A 25412-nucleotide genomic window follows, 5' to 3' on the forward strand; every position below is an offset into this window, starting at 1 on the left:
GCGTGTGTATGTGTGTGTGCGTGTGTATGTGTGTATGTGTGTGTGCGTGTGTGTGCGTGTGTGTGCGCGTGTGTGTGCGTGTATGCGTGTGTATGCATGTGTGTGTGTGTGCGTGTGTACGTGTGTATGTGTGTGTGCGTGTAAGTGTGCACGTGTAGTGCTGCGGTCCCAGAGAAAGGCAGAAAGCCACCCGTCCTGGACACAGTGTTGGTGAACATTAGCGAAGTAGGGTGGGACTGGCTCAAGAGAGGATCAAGTGACCTCAGGCAGCCAAATGTTGTCGTCTTGTCCCTTCAAACTGGGGAGTGACTGTTTAGAATTCTGCACATTATTTTCACCAAGATTCTTGTTCTGTGTTTGCGTGTGTGCAGCTCATACCCCAGACAGTTATCACCTTAGTTCAGGAAGGGAGTGACACGCGTGGAGGGCGGTGAGCACGTGGTCCGGGCCCTGGCTCTGGCCAGCCTAGAACTGCGAGCTCGGGAAACGCCTTTTAATTGCCAGGCTTCAGCTTTTCCATCTGCAAAATGAGAGGGTCCTTTCTAACACGCTAGAAGGGGATGAATTGACTAGAACCTATTTAGAGATGGATCAGATTACAGACATAAGGAACAATGTGAGTTTAACGCAGCAGATTTCAACCATGATGTGTGCGATACTCGGTGAAGTAAGCACACGTGCGATTCTAATGCGTTTAGCGTTCATTCTACCGGGTGGAATGTCCTCTGACTGAGAAGTTCGTTTTAAAGTTAAAAACCAAAAAAACTCTGTGGAGTGTCTAATGCCTGTGACCCCGGGTGGTGTGCCCCACCACCCCCGCCCCTCCCCCTCCCCCCCTCCCCCTCCCCCTCCCCCTCCCCTCTCACCCACCTATGCTGCTGCCCCAGCGGCTGCTCCAGGGTCCACCCTCCATGTTAGAAAGAGCCTAGGAAGCTCCCTCTTAACTTCTTCTAAATATTAAAGATGTAAAAGGTGAAAAGGAAGAATTAGTACCTAATAGAGGCCCACTTTCTAAGTACTGAGAAGAAATGAAAACTGGGCAGAAACGTGAGCAGTCTCCCACATGTGGGAGGGAGCACTGAGGCCACTTCTGCACACGGTCTCATGGGGCACGGGGACTCATCTTTGTGGCCTCGCGTCTCCTGGGAAGAGCCGTTTGCATCTCCCAGATAGAGGCTCAAGTGTGGCGCCATGCCTGGGCCGGAGCCGCCATAACAGGATGTCCACCTACAGAGCCAGCGCCTGGTCATTTCTCCAGACCTTCCCCGCCGGGAGTCCCCGCCAGTGATTCAGATATGTCACACTAACAGAGAGCATCTGTCTTCGCTCTTTTTCAGAGAAGAAGCAGCACGTCGCTGAAGCCTATTTAAAGCGTGATTTCCATTCCGCCGAGCGTCGTGGCCCACGGCCCGGGGGGTCTTCCCGCATCTGGACACTGCCCGACACGCGGCTTGGAGGTGGCTCGTCTGTGGACCTCGCACCCTTGGGGGCCTAAGGTTGTGCTGTCAGTGCTGAATTTGCAAGGGGTACGCGTGCATGTGTGTGTGCATGCATGAGTCTGTGTGTGTGCACACACGTGTGCTCTATCAGAAGACAAAGCACAGGACTGGGCTTTCTGAGGCACCTAGAAGCTGACCTGCTGTGCAATGAGAGTGCAGCCCGATGAGAATGTAATGGACAACATTGTATACAAGAAACACAAACTGCATTGCCCAATGGCTGGAGGGAGGTACGCCTGTGTTGTCTGGAAGTGTTAGGTTCACTTTATATTTGTCTTGGAAGAAATGTTCAACTACAGTGCGGATGACAGTGGCAGCCAGACCAGGATGAATTGGGAGAAAGCTTATAGGATCAGACAGATGTGCTTTTTTCTCTAGAGGGTGCAGGTTTTCCGCTGGGCAATGCATTGTTAATCAACACTTGTCCAAGAAGGACACATCCTTTCCATTGTCATTAAAGCCACAGGCACTTAGTCACTTGAACAAAAAACAGGGCCAGTTCACTGCTTCTCCAGCTGAGCTTGAAGTCAGGGTTTGTATCTCAAGTCCGAAATCTGGCTGAGTCCTTCCTGCAAACTTTAGTCTTGGTCTAATGACGGCATCATCTTGGCACACTTGTCGTACTCAGAACCAAACGGCAGACAATAGTCTTGTGTGAACAAAAGCCACCGTGGAGCTGTGGATGCACTCCCAGATGGAAGCCTGATGGGCTGTGGGATGGAAACATGCAGCAGCACTCTGCAGCTCCAAGCACTCCCTGTGGGCCTGCCCGCCCCACGTGTACCTGCGCGGGGGCAGCAGCGATGCAGGTTGGCCATTTCAGATCCCAGAACGTGCGTGTGAAATGCAGATTCACACCCCTCGAGTTTATTTGGGTCCTCATGATTTTGCGTGTCGTACATATGTCTGGAGTTCTTCATATGCAACCCCACACACTGGACACTCTTAAGCACAGCTTTGTAATTTTTAAAAGAAGGCAAACTCTACAGGAAAGAGAAGCATGTAAATATGTACCAATGCTTATGAAGTTGTTATTGTCTGTATGTAAAAAGGATGTGCACTGGAAAGGGAAAATGGCTCAATGAATGTTTTAAATGACACTTCACGTACCAAATTGCATTTGGTACATTCAGGAAAGCACACATTTAGTTGCAATGCCAATTCTTCTCTTCAGATATTGTTCTTATTCATGTATCATAGGCACCTTCTTTTCATCTGATTACAAAATCCAGCATTTTAGGATTGGGCTTTTGCAAAACCAAAAAGAAGAAGAAGAAGAAAAGAAAAGAGAGAGAGAGAAAGAGAAAGGGGCAAATATGAGTATTTGTCACTGATTCCTGCTGGTCCAGTGAGCATCTGAAGAATTCAAGTATTTTATAATAACATGCGCTTTCTAAATTCTAGAGTGTACCTTGTTTCAAAACCAGTGGGCTGGACTGAATTCCCTGCGAGTATCTGGGCTGTCTTACTGCTAGCTCTTCAAACAGGGGAAGCGTGTGTGTAAGTGTGTCACTCCCTAATGGAGCAAGAGGAGGGACCCTGAAAGGTTGAAACACAGAAGTGTTTACTGTGTAACCGGGATGTGGACACGTATACAGCATAACAGTTATCACCATAATCACTGTGTGCACAACACCCAGAAAAACACAAATGTGTTCATTTGTCTAAACTACAAATCCATGTAAACTTCAGCTTCCTGGTTGACACGGACGTGTGTACCTTGCTTCCATGGTCTAGAGCTCCAGTCGCTGAAGGACCCTGGCTCTTCCTTAAAGGGCTCTGCCCTCGAGGAACCTGTAGCCTTCAGGAGGCCCCAAGTGCCTTACGGGGCTGTGAACACCAAGTCTGGCAGTCAGGAAGGAGGGTGTGCCGGGAGTGGGTTTGGAGGCTCTGTGACATTAATCTACACTGACCATTACTGCATCATTGACCTTAAGATGGATTGTGTGTTTTAACACAGTAATGGATTTACGTTTAGGCTCAGGAAAATCAAGCTGTAACTTATGTATCAAATCATATATTTGTTTACTGTATATTTTTAAAAAGCTTTATTGTAAATTTATGCAAAAACGAATGAGGACTTGTTTTCTCACAGCAACGCGCTAGGCGGTATTTGTGTTCCGTGAAGCAATTCCTTAATAACCACACTCTAAACACCTGATAACTCTGTTCAGTGCTAAACAGTATTCAGAGGCCTAACATAGGTTTGTATGGTGATCAACTACAAAATTTTACACATATTTTTGTATTGTGATTCCTATGATATATACCAGAGAATTTTTACTCATTTGTAAATTATTGTACAGTTTTTAATAAAAGGTTGTTTTAAGTCTTAGAATATCAAAGTTCTCCTCCTCACGAAGTGTTAAAGTTTAGACGTATCGGCTATGTTAGCCACTGCTGTGTTCCGTGTCCACTCTCTGAACGACAATGCCTCTCTCCACACCAAAAAGGGAAGTTGGGCCTTCCGCTCGCTGGGGAGGGGCTGCCGGGGGTCTCACATACAGCCTCATCCTAAGTCGTGGGGAGTCTTCTGGAGGACAGGCTCTGACGTCAGAGGTGCTGGCAGCCCCTGGCTGAGGTCATCCACCAGGGAGGACTGCTCCTGTAGCTGTTTGTCAGATGAGAACCAGAAAAGAAAAGTCAGACCTCTGAGAATGGCGAAAGAATTTCTGTGAATGAACAAGAACACATTTTAGTCACAGTGATCCCACACAGGTGATTAAAGCCTGTTTGATCTCTTTGGGGGAGTGGAAAACCAAGGTGGGGCTGGGACGAGGGGATGGGAAAGTGCTGATTTAGCTCTGCAGGTGTTCTCACGCCAGCCCTACTGGAGCGTCCTCGCACTGACTCTCACTGTTGCAACTTACGCTTTGAAATTCCGGCTGCACTAACAGAACGGAGAGGCTGGGGTGTCTTTTCCTTAAAAAACAGTCCCTGCAGGGCTCGACTGAGTGACAGCATCGCCCTATGACTCTGGGTGGGCTGAGAGTCCTCCTACCGTGTCTCACCCCAAACCTTGAACTTTTTTAAAAAAATTAATTAATTAATTTTATTTTTGGCTGCATTGGGTCTTCTTTGCTGCACGCGGGTTTTCTCTAGTTACGGCGAGTGGGGTCTACTCTTCGTTGCGGTGCGTGGGCTTCTCATTGTGGTGGCTTGTCATGTTGTGGAGCACGGGCTCTAGGTGTGCAGGCTTCAGTAGTTGTGGCGCACGGGCTCTAGAGCACAGGTTCAGCGCATGGGCTTAGCTGCTCCGCGGCATGTGGGATCTTCCCAGACCACATGTCCCCTGTTCCCCTGCTCGAACCCGTGTCCCCTGCATTGGCAGGCGGATTCTTAACCACTGAGCCAGCAGGGAAGCCCTGAACTTGTTTTCAAGGGCAGTCAGGAGCAGCTCCCGTGGGCGCATTCCCTCCCCCCCTCCCCCGCCCTGGCCCTCCCGACTCGCCAAATGTTTCAGAGTCAGAGCCTCCTTCCCTGACGTGAGACCGCCCACAGGGCCTGGAAATGTGGCTGGAGTTCCGGAAAACTGTGGTTTCTTCCGTGCGTGCTCCCGGCCTGCCCTTCTGCGGGTTGAGCGGGAGGTCGGAACCCCGGTTTGCCCGGGGGCGAACTGCAGAGCTTCGCTGGGACAGAACGCGCGCCCTCGGCCCAGATCCGGCGCGTTCAGCACTCCCTGCGTGGACAGCGCCGGCTCCGAGCAGACGCCAGGCCGGGCTGAGGGGTGGGGGGAGGGCTGGGGGGATGGGGGGGAGCGCCAGGCCCGGCTCCGCCCAATCCACGCGACCTTGCAGACCCCGCCACAGGAGGCTCCAGGACCCGCCGCCCCTCGCCGGCGGCCGCAGGAGCCAGCAGAGGCTCTGCCCGCGTGCCGGGGGATGCGGGGCACAGGCAGGCCCGGGCCGGCCCAAGCTCAGCGGAGTCTTCGGCTGCCTGGAGGACGCCTTTGAGACGAAGACGCTGCAGCTGGACGCGCGGGGAGGCGTACACCAGGGTCCGCGAGCAGGAGAGCCCCACAGCGGGCCAAGCGGCGACCAGGAGGGACGCGGCGAGCCAGGCGGAGACGGCCCAGAGGCTGCCGCAAGTCTCCCGGAGAGGCCCAGCGTGGCCCAGGCCCGCGGCCCACAGCAGGTAGTGGCCGCAGTGCGGAGGCGCCGGGCATCGGGGCCAGTGAGAGGGGGACGCGGGCCCTGGACTCCCTGAGACGCCGCACGTCCACGCCGGAGGCCGCTGGGTCGCAGTGCAGGGGCTCACCCTCTTCCACCAGCCCCCAGCTCCTCCAAGGGGACGCGAGGGCTCGCGGCGGGAACTTCTCCCTGACTGGCCGTGTCTGAGCCTGGACTTCCCTATCCTGCGCGACCCCCTCCTCAGAACCCGCCGGAGGCCTGGCCTCTCCTGCCCTGGTCTGCCTCTCCGGTCCGTCCTGGGTCCTGGGTAGCTCTTTCTCTGTGTGTCTCTCTCGGTCTCTTTCTATCCCTTCTGTGTCTCTCCAGCCTCCCACCTGACATCAAACTTCGCGGGGCTGGCCCTGGGGCAGCCTCACAATGAGGTGTTTCACAATGAGGTGTCTCCACTGTCCGGTCCCAGGGCCAGCGCATGGCCTGGCGTTCCCATCCCTGCCCGGGCAATACTCCAAGGAGCCCGGCTTTGGCCTGAAACATCTTTCCGGACGGAGTCCAGCCTGAGCCTGGACTTGAGATTGGATTCAATCCCCGCGGCCCTGGGTGCCTCGGGTCATCAGGGAGCTGGTGGCGGGCCCTCGGCTGGCCAGGGGGGCAGCGGGTCCTGGCAGGACATTGCCGGAACCCTCTCACTCTGCATCCCGGGTGCAGACTCTACACACACACTGGCCGGGACCGGTCGCAACCCTCTCCTCCTGCCCACCCTGCACAAGTTCGCCTCTCGGTCCTCGCAGGGGCCCGTCCGCGGCCTCAGCTCGCGCCTAGGGCCGGGGTTGGGGGTACAGTCACCGAGCCCGGCCGGGGCGGGGCTTGAAAGCAGAGCAGCAGCGGCGGGCCGGGGGCGGGGCCGGGGGCGGGGCCGGCAACGGAGCCGCGCGCCCTGGCGCGCTCCCACTCGGACGCCCGGCGCCCCCACGCGCACGCCTGGGCTCTGCGCGTGCCCCCTGTCGAGGCCTAGCTCGTGCGTCCGCCGCCGGAGACCCCCCCAGCACCGCCCCGCCCGAACCGGGCCGCGCCGGCCAAAGGAGACGGCGGCGCAGCCGGAGAAGCAGGATGTCCTTCCAGGGCAAGAAGAGCATCCCCCGGATCACGGTGAGCTCCGCTCCGCGCCTCCTGCCCACTTCCCCGGGCGGGACCTGGCCTCCGGGCCCCGGGGAAGACGCTCCTGGCCCTGCGCCGGGCCCCCTTCCCTCCGTGTCCAGCCCCCGCGCTTGCCCCTGTGCCGGCGCGCTCCTTCCCGCGCAGCCCGGGGTCCCCGCGAGCGCCGCGCCGACCCCCTTACGGAGCCGGCGCATAGGCCCAGGCCCTCCTCTGCTCCCGGGGAGGGCTCGGGGCCGGGGGGAGGCCTGCTCCGCAAGCGCAGATGCGCCTGCCTCCTCCCCCCCTCCCCGCCCCCGTGCGTCCGCGCCTCTCTGGGAGCTCCGATTCGGAGTGGGCCGTCGGCGCGGCCCTTTGTTGACACCGCCGGTCCGGCCTCCGGCCTCGGGGCACACAGATGCCATCCCCGCCCCGCGCCCCTCCACCCCGCGCCCACGCCGCCGCCGCACCACCGGGAGCTCTTTGTCCGAGACAAAGAAACTCAAACCGGCCCGGAGCCCTTGGCGACCCGAGCCCCTCCATGGAGCCGGGGTTCGGAGACCCCGGGGGGCGGGCAGGGTGGAAGAGAAGATAGCTCGCTAGTCACTGTGCGGGCATCAGGCAGTTCAGCTCCGGGGAGGAGACCCTCTAACAGCACACGCACTGGTGCGGGAGGTCCCACTGTCCACCCCGCGCTGCCAGGAAACAAAGCCGCCCCCTCCATGTGGCCAGGAGCCCAGAGGAGGGAGGGAGGGAGGGAAGGACGGAGGGAGGGAGGCGGGCGTCTGGGCGCCAGCTGGGCGGTGCCTGGGAACCCGCGGATTCAGATCCAGCGGGAGGCGGTGGGGTGACCCATGGGGTGGCCAGTTGACTTCCTGAGATACTCAGGGAGGAAGAAGCCCGCCCCACCCCGCGCATACAGGAGAGGGTGAGACCTGATGCAGGAGCCAGCCAGGGCCGGGAGGGGGGCTGATCCCCTCTCTGGGCAGCTCAGACTCAAGGTGACTGGTTTAGGGGAACTTCTACCCTCATCCTGAGGAGCATGGCACCTCAGCCTGCTGCATTTCCCTCTTGGTTCCAAGCCCAGGAAGGCTCCCAGAATCTGAGTCCAGAAATCTGAGCATTGGAGGCTGGGAGATTGAGCAGGGCACCCAGCCCACAGTCTCTTCCTGCCCAAAGCCTTCCTCTTCCTCTTCTTGGGCTTCTTTGAGAACGCATTGGTCCACTGGGGCTGGAGTTGGGGCTGTTGGAGTGGGGGCGCTGCAGGGGGAGGCAGGAGGGTTTGAACGCTGGCTCAGAAGCTGGGCAAGGTGGGTCCTTGTGATGTGACCTGTCAGGGCTGGGTCTAGGGCCCAGGGGACCGGGCAGTGAACCTCTGCAGAACCCAGAAGGGAGAGGCCCAGGCAGCTGGGGCCGGGCCATGTGGTAGACCAGGAGTTGGCAGTGGGTCACACAGTAGGTATTTTCAGCTTCGAGGGCCACACTGTTTCTGGTGCAGCTACTCAGCCCTGCAAGAGAGCGGTCCTGGGTGTGACTGCTCCAGTAAAAGCTGAGCTTGGACATTGAAACGTGAATCTCATGTAACTTTTATGAGTCTTGAAAGTCTTCTCATGATGTCTTTCAACCAGCATAAGGTGCAAACCACGCTCAGCTCAGGGCTGCACAGGGACAGGTCGAGGGCCGTGTTTGGCTTGTGGCACAGTTGGCCACCCTTTTGTAGACTGTGCGGTGGTGGTTTTACCTTTAGTCAGTAGAAATCTGAGAATTCAGCCCAAACTGTTAGATGTTAATAAGAACAGAGAACGATGTGATAAGGCTCATAAGCGATGAATTATTTATCCTCTCAGCAGACTCTTCAGGGTTCTGCTGAGTGCGCCACACACGTCAGTTCTCTTGGCATCAGGCCGACGGTGTGCGAAGAGCCAGAAGCCCCGGCCTGGAGACCTGGCCTGGCCTCTGGGTGGGCACCCATGAGCCCCGGGCCAGGTCCCAGACCCCCTGTGAAACAGCTGTCACTCCGGCCTGGTCAAGTCCCAGAGAGTGGGAGGCTCCAGCAAGGTCACGGAGGGAAAGTGCTGCAGGGCTGGGTTCTCGCCTGCTCCATTCTGCACTCAGCTGTTTGCTCCTCCTTTGTGTTTCTCTCCGTTTTTCTCCACTGAGGTCAGACCATCACCCCTGACATCATGCACAGCTCCATTACTGGCTCTCCCTGTGCCTCACTCCCTCCTTCCCGACCGTCAGAAGTGGACTTATGGCGGCCCAGCTCCATGCTGTGGGCTGCCCCGAAGAGCTGGCCGAACTTGCTGCCACTTTGTTCACCCCCTTGGGCTACCCCCAGGCAGCACCAGAACCTGCAGGCACCCCGATGTCTTCCTGGCCCTGCACCCCCATGGCCTCTCCATCAGCAGCTCCTTCTCCCCAACTCCCAGCCTCTCTGGAGTCCCTCTCTCACCCGCCCCAAGATGCTGGCCCGGGGCCCCGCATCTCACCCAGACCACATCAGACCCCACTCCAGCGATGGCCCTGTTTCCATCCTTGAACACCACGGGCTGCTTTCTACAACAGGCTAATGTGATCTCTGTATGATCATTTAAACCCCAGCTTAAGGCCTCCCAGGTGGCGGCCCACTGACTCCCCAAGCCCAGCATGCCCCACCCCTACCCACCTCCCATTCCGCCCACCCCTCATCCCGCCTCGTTTCCTCTCCTGCATCAACCAGACCCTTTCCTGCCTCAGGGCCTTTGCATGGGCTGCGCCCTGGCCTGAGCTTGAGTCACCTCCAGTTTTAGCTCCTCCAACAGGCCCTTCTCGGTCCCTGAGGCAGCCAGTCCTGTCTCCCATCACCCTGTCACGTCACCTGCTTTGTGCTCTTGCGTCTGTCACCAGCTGTGACCGCCGTGTGTGTGATGTCTTCTCCCTCCCCAGGGGTAGGGCCCCTGCCTGCCGGCACTGCCTCAGGGCACAGAGATTCTGGAAGGAGCCCGCCCCAGCTGTCAGCCGGAGCCGCCTCTGTGGGTGGACGAGGAGGGCAGACCTTCCAGGCCAGCAGGGGCGTGTGAGACGTGGTCCACCTCCCCCCTCGGCCTGGGCTTTACAAATTAGGCAGCGGGTGTGCAGATGTACACGTGGTTCACTGCACTGCGGCTCGCACCGCCTCGGCTTTGCCGTGGTGAAGCGGGGAGCTAGCTGGTCGTACACCCTGTGCCTTTGGCGAGGCCAGACTGCCTGACCTGTGGCTGCAGGTCGTGTGCGGGGCCCGTAGGCAGCTGCCCCCAAGGGCCACCGTCTCGGGGCACCCTCTGCCCGCCCTCGGTGTGTGTGTGGGATAAACCATGCAGGCTTTGTGCTGGATTTCATGCACACAAATTGTGCCTGAATGTTTCCATCATAATTCCAGGGTAAAGCTTGTGCTCAGGATACTGTTGAGTCACTTAGTTTGGAGGAAACTTACCCATTTCTTTGTCTCTGATAGAGTGACCGCCTTCTGGTCAGAGGCGGGAGGATCGTGAACGATGACCAGTCCTTTTACGCTGACCTGTATGTGGAGGACGGTTTGATAAAGTGAGTTTCTACCTCAGATGTCTTCATGGTCACACGTCGATCACACACTATCCAGAAGTTTACTCTTGGGCGAGATCCGCGTGAATGGTTCTTTCTTTTCCAAAAGCTCGTTCCCTGGAAATAGCTTTTGCCCAACCCGAGCCCTCAGGGAAGCCTCAGAGAGCAGGCCAGTGGCTTCCTCGTTTCTTTATTAACACAGCTACAGTATGGTGTGGGGCTCAAAGCAGGTGTTTGTAAATGCTTACCGACCACACCTATTAGCTTGTCTGCTTGTGCCTGTCAAGGAGCTCCAAGGACTTCCCTGGTGGTCCAGTGGTTAAGACTCCATGCTCCCAATGCAGGGGGTGCGGGTTCGATCCCTGGTCAGGAACTAAGTTCCCACAGGCCACGCGGCAGGAACAAAACAAAACAAAAAAAGCAGCTCCAGCCTCTGGTCAGTAAGCAGCGAGTGGACACCTAAGTGACCAGCGCAGGGTTGGCTTCTCCGTGTTGACGGTCCTGAGCCCCAGAGTGTGGGCTGGTCCAGTTAAGTCTTGGCCGTATTGCCCTTTTCCTCAGGGACAAGAGCCCAAGGGCAAGAGTCCCATCTCTGCAGCATCGCCAAGGAGCCCGTTCACGTTTGCTCGGGGCTCTTCCTAACCGGCGAAATCTCTGTTGCTTTCAGACAAATCGGAGAAAACCTCATCGTCCCTGGGGGCATCAAAACGATTGACGCCCACGGCCTAATGGTCCTGCCCGGTGGAGTCGACGTCCACACAAGGCTGCAGATGCCCGTCCTGGGCATGACCCCGGCCGATGACTTCTGCCAGGGGACCAAGGCCGCCCTGGCAGGAGGGACCACCATGATACGTGAGTGTCTCCTGTGGGGAGCGTCCGTCCCAGGCCGTGGTCCTCTGGCAGGTTTGCATGTCGCAGGAAGAGCTTTCCCTGACGGTGTTTTTCTCGGGCCTCTTTCCCTCTATTGCATCTCATTCTAAGAAATCCTTGAGCGCCTGTCTTTAACCCCCTGCCCCTCGTCCTGAGCCGTGCTGCCTTGGCCAGCTCTGGAGCGCTCCTGGGATTTCCACGGGAGCACAGGGATGTGTGCCCAGTAATGTATCATTTCCCGGGAAGCTAGCAGCTGGCTAAGGACCGGGTTTGGAAAACCCAAGTGCAGGGGTCGTGTTGCCTGAAATGTCAGACACATTTGCCCCTGAACCTCACACCCTCTGAGGCTTGGTTTGCAGAAACTCCCTGCCCATGTCAAAAGAGCTAAAGACGGAGGCTGTGTTTTAGGAAAAGGATGATGAAAAATGCTATTACCCTATCAACAAGCCCCAGAGGTACCGTTTCTTTAGTGCCGACGCTGTGCCAGGCACGAGCACCATCCTGGTGAGCCTCAGCTCGTGCTCTCCTCGTACAACCCTCTCAGCAGGGCGGAGACACCCCAGTTAACAGCCTGTGAGGTGAATTCGCTTGCCCACCGCAACCTCGCTCGTGGCCAGCGCAGGGGCCAGGAAGAGGCACCGGCGTGCGGCCCTCCTCCCGTGGCCTTGAGCGCCATCAACGCCGCAGGCCCGAGCACAGACACGCCCACTAGGGGGAGACCTGACCCAACAGGCCCAGTCCAGCCCCAGCTGCACCACATCCTGGCTGTGACTTCACGCAGCGCAACTCACTTTTAGGCGCCTCACTTCCCTGATCTGTCAGGCAGGGGGAAGAGGGTGGAGGGTGGAGCAAGGGGGTGCACGTCGTTGCTTTGCTGTGTCTGGCACACGTGAGCGCTGCCGCCGCTGCCACCGGGAAAGGCTGCTCTGGGCACCCTGGGCTACTTCACAAGTGACATTTAGATGTTGCAAAATCCTGGCCTGGTGTGGTTTACTGAACTACGACGTGGAAGGAAAAACCCAACAATGGTCCACCTTCTAGTCTGATTAAGGAGAGTTGTGATTTCAGGCCCTTGGTCCTGCTTGTCATTGGTGGCCCAGGCTGAGCAGGCGCCTTCGTGGTTATGTCACCTGCTCCTGCCGGTGCTGAGGCATCAGACCGGCTGTGAGGACAGAGAAGCTGCAGGCCCCGGCTGGCCTAGGCAGAGCGGCCTGCAGCTCCAGGCTGGAGCTGTGAGCGGCCTGCGGGGCGGGGCCCTGGGTTCGCGACCTGAGCTGCCGGAAGCAGAGGGGCCCATGTGAGGGCGTGCTGGAGGAAGGCACGGCATCTGCCTGTAACCCCGGGGCGGGTGTGCCTTCCCCCTGGCCACCCCACTCCCAGCTCTCTCCCTGCACCTGGCAGAGGCTGTAAGTGGGGTTTGGACCTTGGACGTGGGCTTGCCGGCAGGGTGGGGTGACGGTGCAGTGCCCATGTGCGTTCCCAGTTTCCCCGGGGGGTGGGGTGGGGTGGGGTAGGTGCGCTGCTCCAGGTGTGTGCGGCCAGTGAGGCAGGAGGGAAGCCAGCCCCGTGCGCTGCTGCGGGCAGGCTCGCGGGTCCAGCACCACGGACAGTGGCGCCACCCCTGCCCCTCCAGGGGCACCTCACTCAGGCCAGGCCTGTGCAGGAGGTGGAGGCCTGAACTGCCACCGGGCTCCCTGTGGTGTGTCCACTGGAGAGCGAGGCCCTCCCTCTGCTCAGAGAGAGGCTGGGGACAAGGGGCGGGAGATGCCTCTTTGGACAGAACTGGCGGGCAGGTTCCCAGCAGCCTCAGCCCGGCGTTGGGTACGAGGCCTCTTCTCTGCTTTTCTCAGACGTGCTTCCTGGTTTCCTGGGAACACGGAGCCGCTCTCCCTCGGAGGCCCAGGTGGTTCCAGTGGCGCGGGTGGGGGGCTCCGCTGACCGCACTGTCCCCACAGTGGACCACGTGTTCCCCGACACGGGTGTGAGCCTGCTGGCGGCCTACGAGCAGTGGCGGGAGAGAGCGGACCGCGGCGCCTGCTGCGACTACTCCCTGCACGTGGACGTCCCCCGCTGGCACGAGAGCACCAGGGAGGAGCTGGAGGCCCTGGTGAAGGACAAGGGTGAGCGGGCGGCCCGGCCGGGCGGAGGGCAGCTGCAGGGCCTGGGCTCCCCTGGCCGCGGGTGGACGCTGTGTGCACCTGACCCTGGGGCAGGCGGCCGCTAGCTGGGAGAGAGTTGGGCAAGGGCCATTCGAAGGTCTGCTAGGCTGAGAGGTCACCTGCGTCCGAGTCTGGGGATGCATCCCGTAGCTGTTGTCCTCACAGGAGGACACAGCAGGGACCTGCCTGGAGGTCCAGTGGTTAAGACTTCACCTTCCAGTGCCAGGGGTGCGGGTTTGATCCCTAGTTGGGAGCTAAGATCCCACAGGCCTCGCGGTCAAAAAACCAAAACATAAAACAGGAGTATTGTAAGAAAATTCATAAAGACTTAAAAAAAAAGAGGACACAGCAGCCACAGCTGTCACCTCAGTCCCCTTGTGTCTTGGCCCTGGATGAAAGATAAGCCCTATAAGCTTTCTTAGCATCTTAGGAGCCTTTAGAAGGAGATGCCTTAAAACCTACTGCCAAAAGAAATAAAAATAAAATAAAACCTGCTGCCTCAGCTGAAACAGGATGGTTTACAGATAAGGCTTAATTTTTTTTTAATCAAAAGTCCTGAAGCTGAAACCACATCAAAGTTTATAGAGGATTTGACAAGTTAGGTGGACGTCGTAACTGAGCTCCGGTGACTGGCTTCAAGGGTGGTCCTAGCACACAGCCGGGAGAGGAGCTGGCGGGGCTGGGATAGGGGGTGCCGGCTGCAGACCCCTGGCCGGGCCCTGGAGGCCACAGGGCCCTCCCCTCAGGAGACACTGCCCCCCGCCCCACTGTACATCCGAGGGAGGCAGAGAGGTTCGTCGAGGCCGTTTCCCAAAGAGCGATGGTCCTCACACCAGTAGCCTTTGGCATTTAGGACCCCCAGCCTGGGGGTGGGCAGGGGGTTCTCAGCCTCTGCACCTCCTTCCAGGCAGTGGCTCCGCCCCCCCCGTTGTTCCTTAACGGGGTCGGGAGGCCTGTGGCCTTGCAGCTCCGAGCAGAGGCAGAAACCGGGCACCTGCCGCCACCACCCTCCTGCCGGGGCGGCGCTGCCCAGGGGTCTGCTCCCAGCAGAGCGTCGGTCCTGACCCGCTGGGTGGCGTCCAGGGACAGGCCTGCATGCTGACCAGTAGCCTCCACCAGGCGCCCTGGGGCAGGTGGTCACCTGGGGGGTCGGCTCGTGTGGCACTGGGTGACAGTTTCCCCCACGTGCCTTTGCTTCTCAAGTTCGCACTTTCGACCCAGCGAGATGACAGGGAGGAGGGAGGGGCCGCGCCGCTGGTTTGGATGGTGGGGGTCAGGTGAGTCCCCAGCTGGTCCCGCGTCCGCACAGCACAGGAGAGCTCGACCCTGGCCTGATGGGGCCCTGACACCGCGGGCAGCCTGTCCTGTTCCTTCTGCTTTTCCTGAGAGCCTGAGCGGGCTGAGGAGCCCTGAGCGGGGCCTGGCAGGCGCCACAGAGGCCCCGCAGGCTAGGTGGGCAACGTGAGGGCTACCCCGGCGCCCAGTGCGGGAGGGGCTCCGGTGCAGCCCGGGCAGAGCTCAGGCAGCGAGACTGCAGCTCACGGCTCCCTTCCGTCAGGGGGACACGGGGCTCCCAGGGCTCCCGGGGGCCATGGAGGGTTAGGGGGCGGGGTGCGGGTTCTCACCTGGCTTTGCCACTGGGGAACAATCGGTTCCTGACCCCAGAGCTCGAGGGGCAGGAGGCGCCGGGGTGACTCTGTCCCCGTCCCAGCTCGGGAGAGTGTGGGGCCGGTCCCCGAGAGCCACCAGGCCGGCTGGCGGGGCCCCTGGAGCTCGGGGAGCAGTGGAGGCTCCTGGCATCCACCCCTCCTGCCTCCCCCCAGGTGTGAACTCCTTCCTGGTCTTCATGGCGTACAAGGACAGGTGCCAGTGCACGGACGGCCAGGTAAGGCCACGTGCCGAGCGGGGGGGCAAGCAGATGTCTCAGGCCGCTGTGGACGGGAGACACACAGCCCCACGCAGCCCATGTGCCTCTCCCCAGATGTACGAGATCTTCAGTGTCATCCGGGACCTGGGAGCCGTGGCCCAAGTGCACGCAGAGAACGGGGACATCGTGGACGAGGTGTGGGCGGGGCTGGCGGGGTGACCCCTGCCCACTTTTTGTGGGGGCATGTGGGGTTCCGGGCATCGGGTGCTATATGTGCTTCCAGGGTTCGAGGCCAGGCCCAGGCGGGAGACGTCGTGGGTCATGCTTAGCATTCAGGACGGTGGGCCGCGAGTGCCGGGGAGGCTTGTTAGGAGGTCGGTGGGGTTCTGCCTCTCCCCCATTCTCCACGCCGAAGCTCGTTTACACCAGAGAGTGCTGTGGTTCAGACCTGCAGGATGAGTGAGCCTGCCCAAGAAGAAGCCCCATCCCCGACTGTGCAGAGCCGCCGTGCACACCCCGGATGCACACACCTCCGACGCGCACGCCCCCGACGCGCACTCCCTGTCGCGCATGCCCCGAACGTGCACTCCCTGACGCGCATGCCCCCGCCGCGCACGCCCCCGACGCACACTCCCTGAAGCGCATGCCCACGCCGAGCACGCCCCCGACGCACACTCCCTGACGCGCATGCCCCCGCCGAGCACGCCCCCGACGCGCACGCCCCCGACGCGCACACTCTCGACATGCGCCCACTGGGGAAACAGCACGGCAGGCAAGGCTGTGGAGTCTTATCCCCTCACTTAGGGGGCCTGCGACCTTGGGCGAGTCCTTCCCCTCTGCAAGCCCCGTTCCCTCATCTGTAGTTTGGGGAGCTGGAGTCGCTCCGCTTCGGGTCAGCCCGCTACTCCATTCTGAGCTCTCTGTGGTTGGTGATCCTCAGGGGCCTGGAAGTCTGGGCTCATCTCGGGGAGCAGGGCTCATGTGAGAGGTCGGGGGCCAGGGCTCATCTCGGGGAGCAGGGCTCACGTGAGAGGTCGGGGGCCAGGGCTCATCTCGGGGAGCAGGGCTCACGTGAGAGGTCGGGGGTCAGGGCTCATCTCGGGGGTCAGGGCTCATCTCGGGGAGCAGGGCTCACGTGAGAGGTCGGGGGCCAGGGCTCATCTCGCGAGCAGAGGTCACATGAGAGGTCGGGGGTCAGGGCTCATCTCGCGAGCAGGGGCCGTCTCAGGGCCAGGGTGCTCTGGGCTGTGTCCAGGCTGGAACATGGTGTGTGTTTAGGAGCAGAAGCGGCTGCTGGCACTCGGCATCACCGGCCCCGAGGGCCACGTGCTCAGCCACCCAGAGGAGGTAGGTGTGAGCCTGCCGGGAACGCCCCCCTGACTGGGCCTTCATCGGGGGTTGGGGCTGGCCCCGTGGTCCCGGCAGGGCTGTGATCCCGCTGTCCTCGTCTGGAGGTGTGAATCAAGGCTCACGTCCCCTCCTACCACTGGTCACCCTGAGGCCTTTATGCGAGGCTAAGAAGGTGGCGTGGTCAGCCCTGGGGTCTGCATGGGTCGGCACTTGAGCCCCATTCTGGGCACTGAGCCCCAGGCTGGGGTCCTCACCTGCCCGGGGTGCTCCCTCTGGGCCCGGGATCCATGGGTGGTCCGGGGGCATCTCACGCCCATACCGGTCAGGAGGCCCCAGTGTTCTCGTGTGGCCCGACTGCCCGCATCCCCAGGTGGAGGCTGAGGCCGTGTACCGTGCTGTCACCGTTGCCAAGCAGGCCAACTGTCCCCTGTACGTCACCAAGGTGATGAGCAAGGCTGCGGCCGATGTGATTGCCCAAGCCAAGCGTAGAGGTGAGTGGCGGCCCCGGACCGGGTCTCTGTGGGGGTCGCTCATGTTCTCAGCCTCCCGGGGCTGGGCCAGCTGGACTGAGGCTCAGCGCGGGCAGACCCGACGGAGACGCAGTGGCCGCCCTGCCAGCCTCTTCATGGTGGGATGGCCTCTGGTGCGGGGGCACCAGGGCTGTGGCCGGCGGGAGATATGGGCACCTGGTCCTTGTGTGGGGTGGGTGGCCTGAGTCTCCCCTCTTGTCCAAACAGCAGTGGAGCACCGGGGGGCCTTGAAGCAACAGTGAGGCCTAGTGGCCCTGTTTGCACAGATGTGAGTGTTAGAGCTGTGCTCTTTGTGTGTCGGTATGTGCGTGTCTGTGTGTGCGATGTGTGTGGCATGTGTCTGTGTGTGTGTGGTGTGTGTGGCGTGAATGGTGCGTGAGAATAGATCCTCATGTCGTGTAAGGGAGCCTGGCCCAGCTGACCCTGGGGGCCCACGTTACTGTCCGCTGGGCACGTCCTGCGTCCAGGAGCTGGGGTGCGGGTCCCGAGGGCTGGATGCTCTCTGGCCCTGGAAGCCCAGGCCCTGGAGGAGGCAGGGGGTCAGTGACGGAGCCAGGTCCTTGCACAGAGGCTATGGCCAGGCGGGGCGGACAGTCAGTTGACGGTGTCTCACTGCAGCCTGTGGTCCCAGCCGGGGTGTGAGGCAGCGGGGACAGAGAGGACCCACTTGGGGAGCCCCAGGTGGCCTGGGCCGGGCGCCCCCGGAGCAGGGGAAGAACTGCCCAGGCTTGGGAGATCGAGGGGCAGTTGCGCGTCAGCCCTGGGACCGCGGGGCCAGACCCACCCCACGATGAAGTCCAGGTCAGGGGGGCATTCCCAGGCGCTGCCCGGGTCTGGGGACACGGGGGCTGGCAGTGCCCCTCACGGCCTCCCCGCAGGGGTGGTCGTGGTCGGGGAGCCCATCACCGCCGGCCTGGGCACCGACGGCTCCCACTACTGGAGCAAGAACTGGGCCAAGGCCGCGGCCTTCGTCACGTCACCGCCCCTCAGCCCGGACCCCAGCACCGCGGACCACCTCGCCTCCCTGCTGGCCAGGTAGGGAGCTGCCTGTGTGCCCCTCGCCCCGGCCTGCCCTGTGCCCGCCGGCAGCTCCAGGCCTCTTGCGTCTGGAGAGTCCGCACCGGGCTCCTTGCCCTCCCACCTGCGCCCCGAGGCCCTAGCTCTGCCCTCTCCGACAACCTCTCCCCCACCCCACCCCCCCTGGGGGCCGAGCAGCTGGGTAGGGGTGGAGCCAGCTGGGCCTTTGGCGGCTCAGGAAGGACCGGCCCCTCTGGGCTCTGACTCCGGCTTTCCCCAGCGGGGACCTCCAGGTGACCGGCAGTGCCCACTGCACCTTCACCACTGCCCAGAAGGCCGTCGGCAGGGACAACTTCACGCTCATCCCCGAGGGCACCAATGGCGTGGAGGAGCGCATGTCTGTGGTCTGGGAGAAATGCGTGGTGGGTGCAGAAGGGGGGACGCAGGGTTCTCCCCTCAGAACGCTGCCTGTTCATCAGAAAGGGAAGCCCCTTGAGCAGTAAATTCACCAGAGCAGAGGTTGGGGCTCGTGGGCCCCCGGGTGTCGTCCCCCCAGCCCTGCCATCCAGGGCTCCCTAGACATTTGCTTCTGGTCCTAATGCACACGACCCAGGGAGAGCGGGGTCCCTGCCCTGGTGGAATTACGCTCCGCAACGTCTCCCTAGGAGGCCTGAGATTTCCTCAGACATCCATCTCGCTTGGAGGGCCCTGCCCACGGCTTCTGCCCCCATGCCCCCAGCCCCGGTCCTGAGACCTTCCCTGGGCTGGGGCCCTGACCCCAGGCTCCTGGCCACCCCAGGGGGACGGTTGCGTCCTTTGGGGACACAGACATTATTGTGGAAACATCAGCATTCATTTGCCCACAAAGTGAGCATGGAGACCAGCTTGGTGCCCAGGAAGGACCAGACCTGCAGGCACGACTGAGGCACACGACCCATGGCCTAGGGAACAGGGGCCACCTCCACACAAGAGCCCCGAGACCAGACCCCGCCTGCGGTCAGGAAGGGCGCCCCCCCCGACTCACCCCCACCTTCTTACTTCTCAGGCCTCAGGGAAGATGGACGAGAATGAGTTTGTTGCTGTGACCAGTACAAACGCAGCCAAAATCTTCAATTTTTACCCAAGGAAGGGGCGGGTGGCCGTAGGCGCCGACGCCGACCTGGTCATATGGAACCCCAAGGCCACGAAAATCATCTCTGCCCAGAGCCACAACCTGGTGAGAGAAGCCTGGTCCCACGTCAGGGTCAGGGTCGGGGGCCTGGGGAGACCCGCAGCCTTCCTGGGGGGATGGGCAGGAGCAGGGGTGCAGGGCGCGGCGGCCACTGCCTTCTGAATCCCGGCCCGGCCGAGTGGGCGCCCCCCGTTGGGGGTCCTGGGTCAGGACACTGAGCAGCCCCTGGCTGTTCTCCCCAGAACGTGGAGTACAACATTTTCGAAGGCGTCGAGTGCCGAGGAGCCCCCGTGGTGGTCATAAGTCAGGGCAGGGTCGTGCTGGAGGACGGGGCCCTGTTCGTCACCCCCGGGACTGGTCGCTTTATTCCGCGGAAGACCTTCCCCGACTTCGTCTACAAGAGGATAAAGGCTCGCAACAGGGTAAGGCCTGAGCCAGGCAGGCGGGTGGGCATGAGCTCTCAGGCCTCCTCCGGGTCAGCCCTGCCCACGGCCACTGTCGGAAAAGCACAGCGGCCCCACTGCTCCGGGCGCTTCTTAGCGGTGCTTCGCCCGCGTTCGTCACCAGGCAGCCCATGTCGCTGTAGAATGCGTGGGTGTGAAGCAAAAAAACCCCTCGTAGCCACCCCCCAGGTACACTGCCACTAAGACTAGCACAGCCCGCCCAGGATTTCCCCGGGAGCAGACGTGGATGTTAATAAATTAAGGAAGGAGAACACGTGGTTTACACGGCATCCATGAACTTAGAAATTGTGAGCCCTCGTCTTCCCATGCGGGCTTGGCCAGCTGCCCACCGACTCTGGCGGATGCACCAGGTGTCCACCCAGGCCCCGCGCTGCACGCGCAGGTGGTTCACGCATGCGCACAGGCGCGTGCCCACACACACACACACACACACACACACCCCTGCACACCTGGTTATTGTACTCTCTGGTTTGCTTTATCCCAGCCCTGTTTCCAGTTTTCTAGACTAAAGACGTTGTCTGAGCTCATAGTGAGGAGGGATGGCTTTTGGGCTGGGCTCGGGGCCAGGTGCTGGTCTCCTTCCTGGGAAAGGAGAGTGGAGGCTGCCCTAACTCGCAGACACTGCTGTCTCAGGCTGCAGGGCCCGCACCACGGCTGCCACCCACATTTGACCTGGGCACGCCACCCCCTCCTCCCGCAGGGTTCGAGCGGGGCCGAGAGGCAGGGTCCAGGGCGGAGGGCTGGGCATCGCACTTGGGGTGAGGTCCGGGGCACCCCTGGGCACTGGCCACGGGGCAGCTCCGTGAGGTGGCAGGCCAGCCCCATGTACAGCCGCGGCACAGAGCAGGGAGAGGGGACGGCTCCCCGTCGCACCCCCGGGGTGACGGGGGCAGGGGCTGGGTGCAGACCCGAACCTGCAGAACGCCACACCCCACAGTCGCTCTTGCCCTGCGCCGCTGCCCCACTGTGACCCCTGCAGGGCAGGATCTGGTCAGAGGCCCCTGGGGCTGGGCTCAGCCCCACAGTCATGTGTAAACCACAAATCCCCAGGCAGGTGCCAGCTGCAGACACAAGCACAGCTGAAGGGTTTGCCTCAACCCTCGGACTGTTGGTCCATCATGGTGGCTACAGGGAAGGGCGTCTGCCTCTGGGGGCCATTTTCAGGGAGGGCAGGACCCAGGGCCACCACCTCAGGGCTTCCTCGGGAACACAGCGGGGGCTGCGTGGGGGGCCACAGTACGGCGGGTACTGAGGAGGCGGCGACCATATTGGGACCAGTTTCTGATTCCAAAAGGAGACGCCTCCGCAGGCCACCCCTGTCCGAGCTGCTCCTCCAGCTCGGGGCACTGCTGCCCAGCCTCGGGGGAGGGAGGTATGTGTCCACACTCGCGGGGAGTCACCCCTGTTGGCGGGGAGCCCCCTGCCCTTGAGCCCGGGGCCCATGCAGCACCCCCTCATGCCAGCCTCTCGGCCCACAGCTGGCAGAGATCCACGGCGTGCCCCGAGGCCTCTACGACGGGCTGGCCCACGAGGTGATGGTGCCCACCAAGCCAGGGGGCGGTGTGCAGGCCCGCGTGTCCTGCCCGGGGAAGATCTCAGTCCCACCCGTTCGCAACCTGCACCAGTCGGGGTTCAGTCTGTCTGGTGAGTTGAGCCCAGCCTCTGTGGGACCCGAGGACCACGTGGGAGTCCAGCCTCCAGCCCCTCACTGCCCCATAACGCAGAGGCACATACGTGAGGCGCATAAGGATGGGGCCTGGGGGCTAAAAGGGCTCTGGGGGCCCCCCGCGTGCAACCACCAGGCTCAGGCCTCTGGTCAGGGCCTCAGCTGTGCTCCCAGCGTGCTAGGCTTCTAAGAGAAGCCCTGAGCCCCAGGCTCTCCCTGCCGACGGAGCCAGACCTGCCCTCTCTCTTCCCAGCCCTTGGACGGGGGCCAACCCAGCCCCGGACATCCTGTCTCAGCCTCCCTGCTGGGGAGGTGATGGTGGTCCCTGCCTGCCTCCTGGGGATGTAGGGCCAGGGGCAGGGCCCCTTTGGAATCCAGCATCGTCCTAAAGGCTAAAGACAGCCTTCTCCCATCACGGGGGTCGGTGCAGGGCAAGACCCACGGGAGGGGCGAGCAGGACTGGCCCAGCCTCTGCTCCTCCGGACCGGACTCCCAGAGGGTCAACCTTGACCTCCAGTCTCTGGCCGCACGCACACCTGGCCTCACTTGCTGCTCATCTGAGGCCTCAGGGGTGGGAGTGCCTGACCGGCGGCCTGGCTGACCCGGCAAGGCCGTCGGGGAGCGTGGGGGCCTGCAGTGTGGGGCTGTGGCTCGCATCCCTGGCCTCGCGGGTGTGGCGTGTTTGCATCCCCTCCCCAGTGCCACTTCCACTCCTGGCTTCCCCACAGGCTCTCAGGCCGATGACCACGTCGCCAGGCGCACGGCTCAGAAGATCATGGCACCACCTGGCGGCCGCTCCAACATCACATCCCTGTCCTAGGAGCTGCTTGTGCCAGTGGCGGGCGGGCCTGTAGGCGGCCGCCACTCCCCTCTGTTCCCTTCCCTTCATTGAACCTATTTTGAAAGGTGCTTGGCCTTACCTTCCCCTCCCCAGAAACTCTCCTCTCGGGGTCCCAGGTCCTGTTACAAGGAGCCCCCGCAGGAGAGGCTGAATTTGGGGAGGTTTCACTGCCAGGGCAAGGAGGCCGGACATGGTGGCGGGGACAGTTCAGGTGGCCCTGAGCCCGGGTGCCAGGTGCCTCAGGAAGACAGGAGCCTCCTAGGATGCCCAGGGCAGCCGGGCCAGGACGAAAGGCTGGGGGTGTTTTGCCCTCGTCCCTATCAGGAACCACTGCCCCGCGGAGCCCCCAGCTCTGCCCCCTGCTCCCACGGGCAGAGGTGCAGCCCGCCCCTGTGGGCCTTAGCGCAGGGAGGAGCACCCCGGCCCTGCCCAGAGCTGCTGCGACTTCAGGGACCCACCGGGAACACAGTGCAGGGCAGCTGCCGGCAGGACTTGTGCAGATGCGTCCGCACACTTTTCCAAGGACCAAGCCTCCGCTTTCGTAGAGCCCATGTCCAGGGAATTTTAGGATCCTTTAGCTAAGATGCTTCCCGTTTACTACTAAGTGTGCATTGCAGTAGTTTATTAGAGCAGCAGTTTTGTGTGGTGAGGACACCTGTAGCCAGGAACCTGCCTGCCACCCACAGCCCAGCAGCACTGTGCCCCGGTCCACGTGAATCAAGTCGATTAAAGGCATCTGGGCTGGAAGCCGCCGGCGTGTGGAGAGCCCCGACTTCTCTACCCCTGCGCCGTCCCCTGGGGGTCCACGCTTGGGATGCTGGGGCACACCCGGCAGCCCCCTGGCCTGGCTGCGAGCTGACGGCGAGGCTGGACCTCAAGACCACCTGCGGGGCCAGCTGTGCTTGGCCTCCGGGCACGGGCAGGGCTGGGGCCGAGCCATAGGGAGGCGCTCTGCCTCTCAGGGAAGGGGCCCCAGGCCTGCAGGTCAGAGAGAGCCAGACATTCAGAGGGAGAGGGGTGGTCGGGAGGACCCCCGCCTACATTCTACTTGAGGGGCCCGAGCCAGCCCAGCAGGTTGGGGGTAGCATGACGCCTGGGGACCCGCCAGGACAGCACGATGAGCTCACACCTCCAGCGGGCAGCGGCGGGGGGAGGTGTAGCCTACATTCTGCCCCCTTAAGGCAGAGCAGCCCAGGGTTCTGATCCAGACCCATGGACTGAGCTGCACCAGAACTTTCTAGAAGATGGAACTGCTGGGTTGGCCTCCTGGCCTCAGCCTCTCTCTGATAAAAACGGCGCCAGTTCTGTCCCCCAGATGTGGGACGCTCCCAGGAGGGGTCTTCACCCCAAAAGCACCAGGAAGGGACAGGGGCAGCCCCCTACCCCTCACACGGCCAGGCACTCTGGGCCCTGCCCAGGCGTCCACTTCGGTCATGTTCCCCGGGGGAGCATGACCAGCCCCATCTTTGAATCCAGGCCTTCCATGTGCTGCGCTGGAGCAGGGCAGCCCCCGGAGGTGGTCCATCCTGGTGGTCCTGCAGCATTCCCAGGGGCTCCCTCTGGCTCAGATTTGTTCGGTCAGTGTGGCCTCCGAGCTGCTGGATTCCCGGCGCTCCACTGCGGCCAGTGTTCACGGCACCAGTGTCCCCCTCCCCCAGAGGGAGCCAGGGTGATCGGGGGGACAGGTGACCACACCCACATCCCTGCCACCGACTCAGGAGATAGGCATGCTGTCCCCTTGGGCCTCAAAAACGCACACTTAGATGTACACAAAAACCCATATAAAATGTGGGTTTATACAAAACGCCAGACCTACCCCCTGCCCAGTTCCTGCCTCTGACATCACCAGGTCTCCACCCAGAACTTTCTCTGGGGATCGGCACCACCACAGGGCATCCTGCAGTACCGCCCACCTCTGGACCCTGGCTCCCCGGTGCTACCTGGGCCCACGTGCCCCGTGTGGGCTCGCCGTGCTGCGCTGCTGACCCTAACTCCCTGCACCTGGGCGAGCGGGGGCCGTGAGCTGTTCCAATCTGGGGGTGCTCCGGTCCTTGTCGCTTTCGCGGTTCTGCCCCAGGTGCACCTGCCCTCTGACAGGCACCACCTGCCCCTCAACCCTGCGGCGGCCTTAAGGCGTCTGGGGCAGGAGACGGGCATCCACCCCAAGGCCGAGGACCGGGGCTCCAGGGAGGCCCTGCGCCAGCAGGAACCGCCCTGACTCCCAGACAAACGTTCTCTGTAACGCAGCAGGCACAGAACGTGCAAAACAGCCGACACCAAGTGGTTCTCATGTTGTTTTTCTCAGAGGTGGAAACTATACAGGAACACAGCAGAAATTACCAGAACGGTCTGTATCTCTATAAAACACTCTTCACGCCCACACCCCTCCCCCCCTTGATGGACAAGAGCCGAGCAGCCCCTGGGCCGCCCCCCGGCTCCAGGCGGCAGGGCCGGGCGAGGTGGGCTATGTACAGCAGGTGGCAGGAGACCAGGGCGCCCGTCCCACCACGCGGCCCGTCGTGCTTCCCTCCGCCATTGCCCAGGTGGCCCCCGCCCTCCACGCCCACTTGCTCTCGGCCACGCCGACAGCCTCTTGTCACCACGTGCTACCGAGAGCTGGAGGGCAGCCTCGGCAGTCAGACTGTCCAGGGAAATTCCAGCCGGGGCGCAGCGGGAGCCGCCGGCCTGGGCCTGGGCCTGGGCCTGGGCCTGAGCCTGGACCCGCCGGGCCGCTCCGTGGGAAAGTCGATGCTGGGCCTCCGCCCGCCACCAGGTCCCTCTGGACGCCCCGAGTCTCCGGCGTGACCTGAGCTGACGCCGTGGGCAGGGGCCACCTAGCTGCTCCCGGCTGAGGGGCAGATGGTGCCGCAAACGTGCAGGGCCGAGCGCGCCCCCTCGCCGTCCGCCAAGGCCTCTGCGCCCTCCCCGGGCTCAGGTGCAGGCAGGGGCTCGCTCGTGGGGTCCTGGCTCCTCTTCAGCCTGGGGGGAGACACAGGGAGGGCCTTTATGCGGCCTCGCCGGCAGCTGCTCGCTGGCCAAGGGCCTTTCCAGGGACTCCTGGAGTGGGTCCCGCAGGAACACGGACACATGCTGGGCATCTCTGCCTGGGCAGAAGCTCCTCCAGCCACACTGGCTCAACAGGATGTGCGGGCACACGGG

General features: G+C 61.8%; 3 protein-coding genes across 5 annotated transcripts in view; 2 read left to right on the forward strand and 1 right to left on the reverse strand.

The window, feature by feature from the left end:
* JAKMIP3 (Janus kinase and microtubule interacting protein 3) overlaps positions 1-4853 on the forward strand; it is a 102415-nt gene extending 97562 nt beyond the window's left edge. Inside the window, exon 24 of the mRNA XM_082407107.1 lies at positions 1338-4853. The gene's annotated coding sequence lies outside the window, so the exon portion shown is untranslated. The remainder of the gene's footprint in view (positions 1-1337) is intronic.
* A 1696-nt stretch (positions 4854-6549) lies between these two features.
* DPYSL4 (dihydropyrimidinase like 4) lies at positions 6550-23000 on the forward strand. Its single transcript, XM_082406696.1, has 14 exons — positions 6550-6775; positions 10233-10321; positions 10986-11170; positions 13144-13308; positions 15171-15232; positions 15329-15409; positions 16493-16561; positions 16935-17055; positions 17973-18129; positions 18392-18533; positions 19157-19327; positions 19525-19704; positions 21225-21390; positions 22141-23000. The coding sequence occupies exons 1-14, from the start codon at positions 6737-6739 to the stop codon at positions 22230-22232; spliced, it is 1719 nt and encodes a 572-aa protein (XP_082262822.1). The 5' UTR covers positions 6550-6736; the 3' UTR covers positions 22233-23000.
* Positions 23001-24777: 1777 nt separating this feature from the next.
* STK32C (serine/threonine kinase 32C) overlaps positions 24778-25412 on the reverse strand; it is an 84679-nt gene continuing 84044 nt past the window's right edge. For all 3 annotated transcript variants that reach the window (XM_082406699.1, XM_082406698.1, XM_082406697.1), the window contains one exon: positions 24778-25232. In XM_082406699.1, coding sequence (XP_082262825.1) covers positions 25088-25232 — 145 coding nt within the window. In that variant the 3' untranslated portion in view covers positions 24778-25087. The remainder of the gene's footprint in view (positions 25233-25412) is intronic.

This window comes from Balaenoptera borealis (genome assembly GCF_965194805.1).
Source record: "Balaenoptera borealis genome assembly, chromosome: 10".
Taxonomy (NCBI): domain Eukaryota; kingdom Metazoa; phylum Chordata; class Mammalia; order Artiodactyla; family Balaenopteridae; genus Balaenoptera; species Balaenoptera borealis.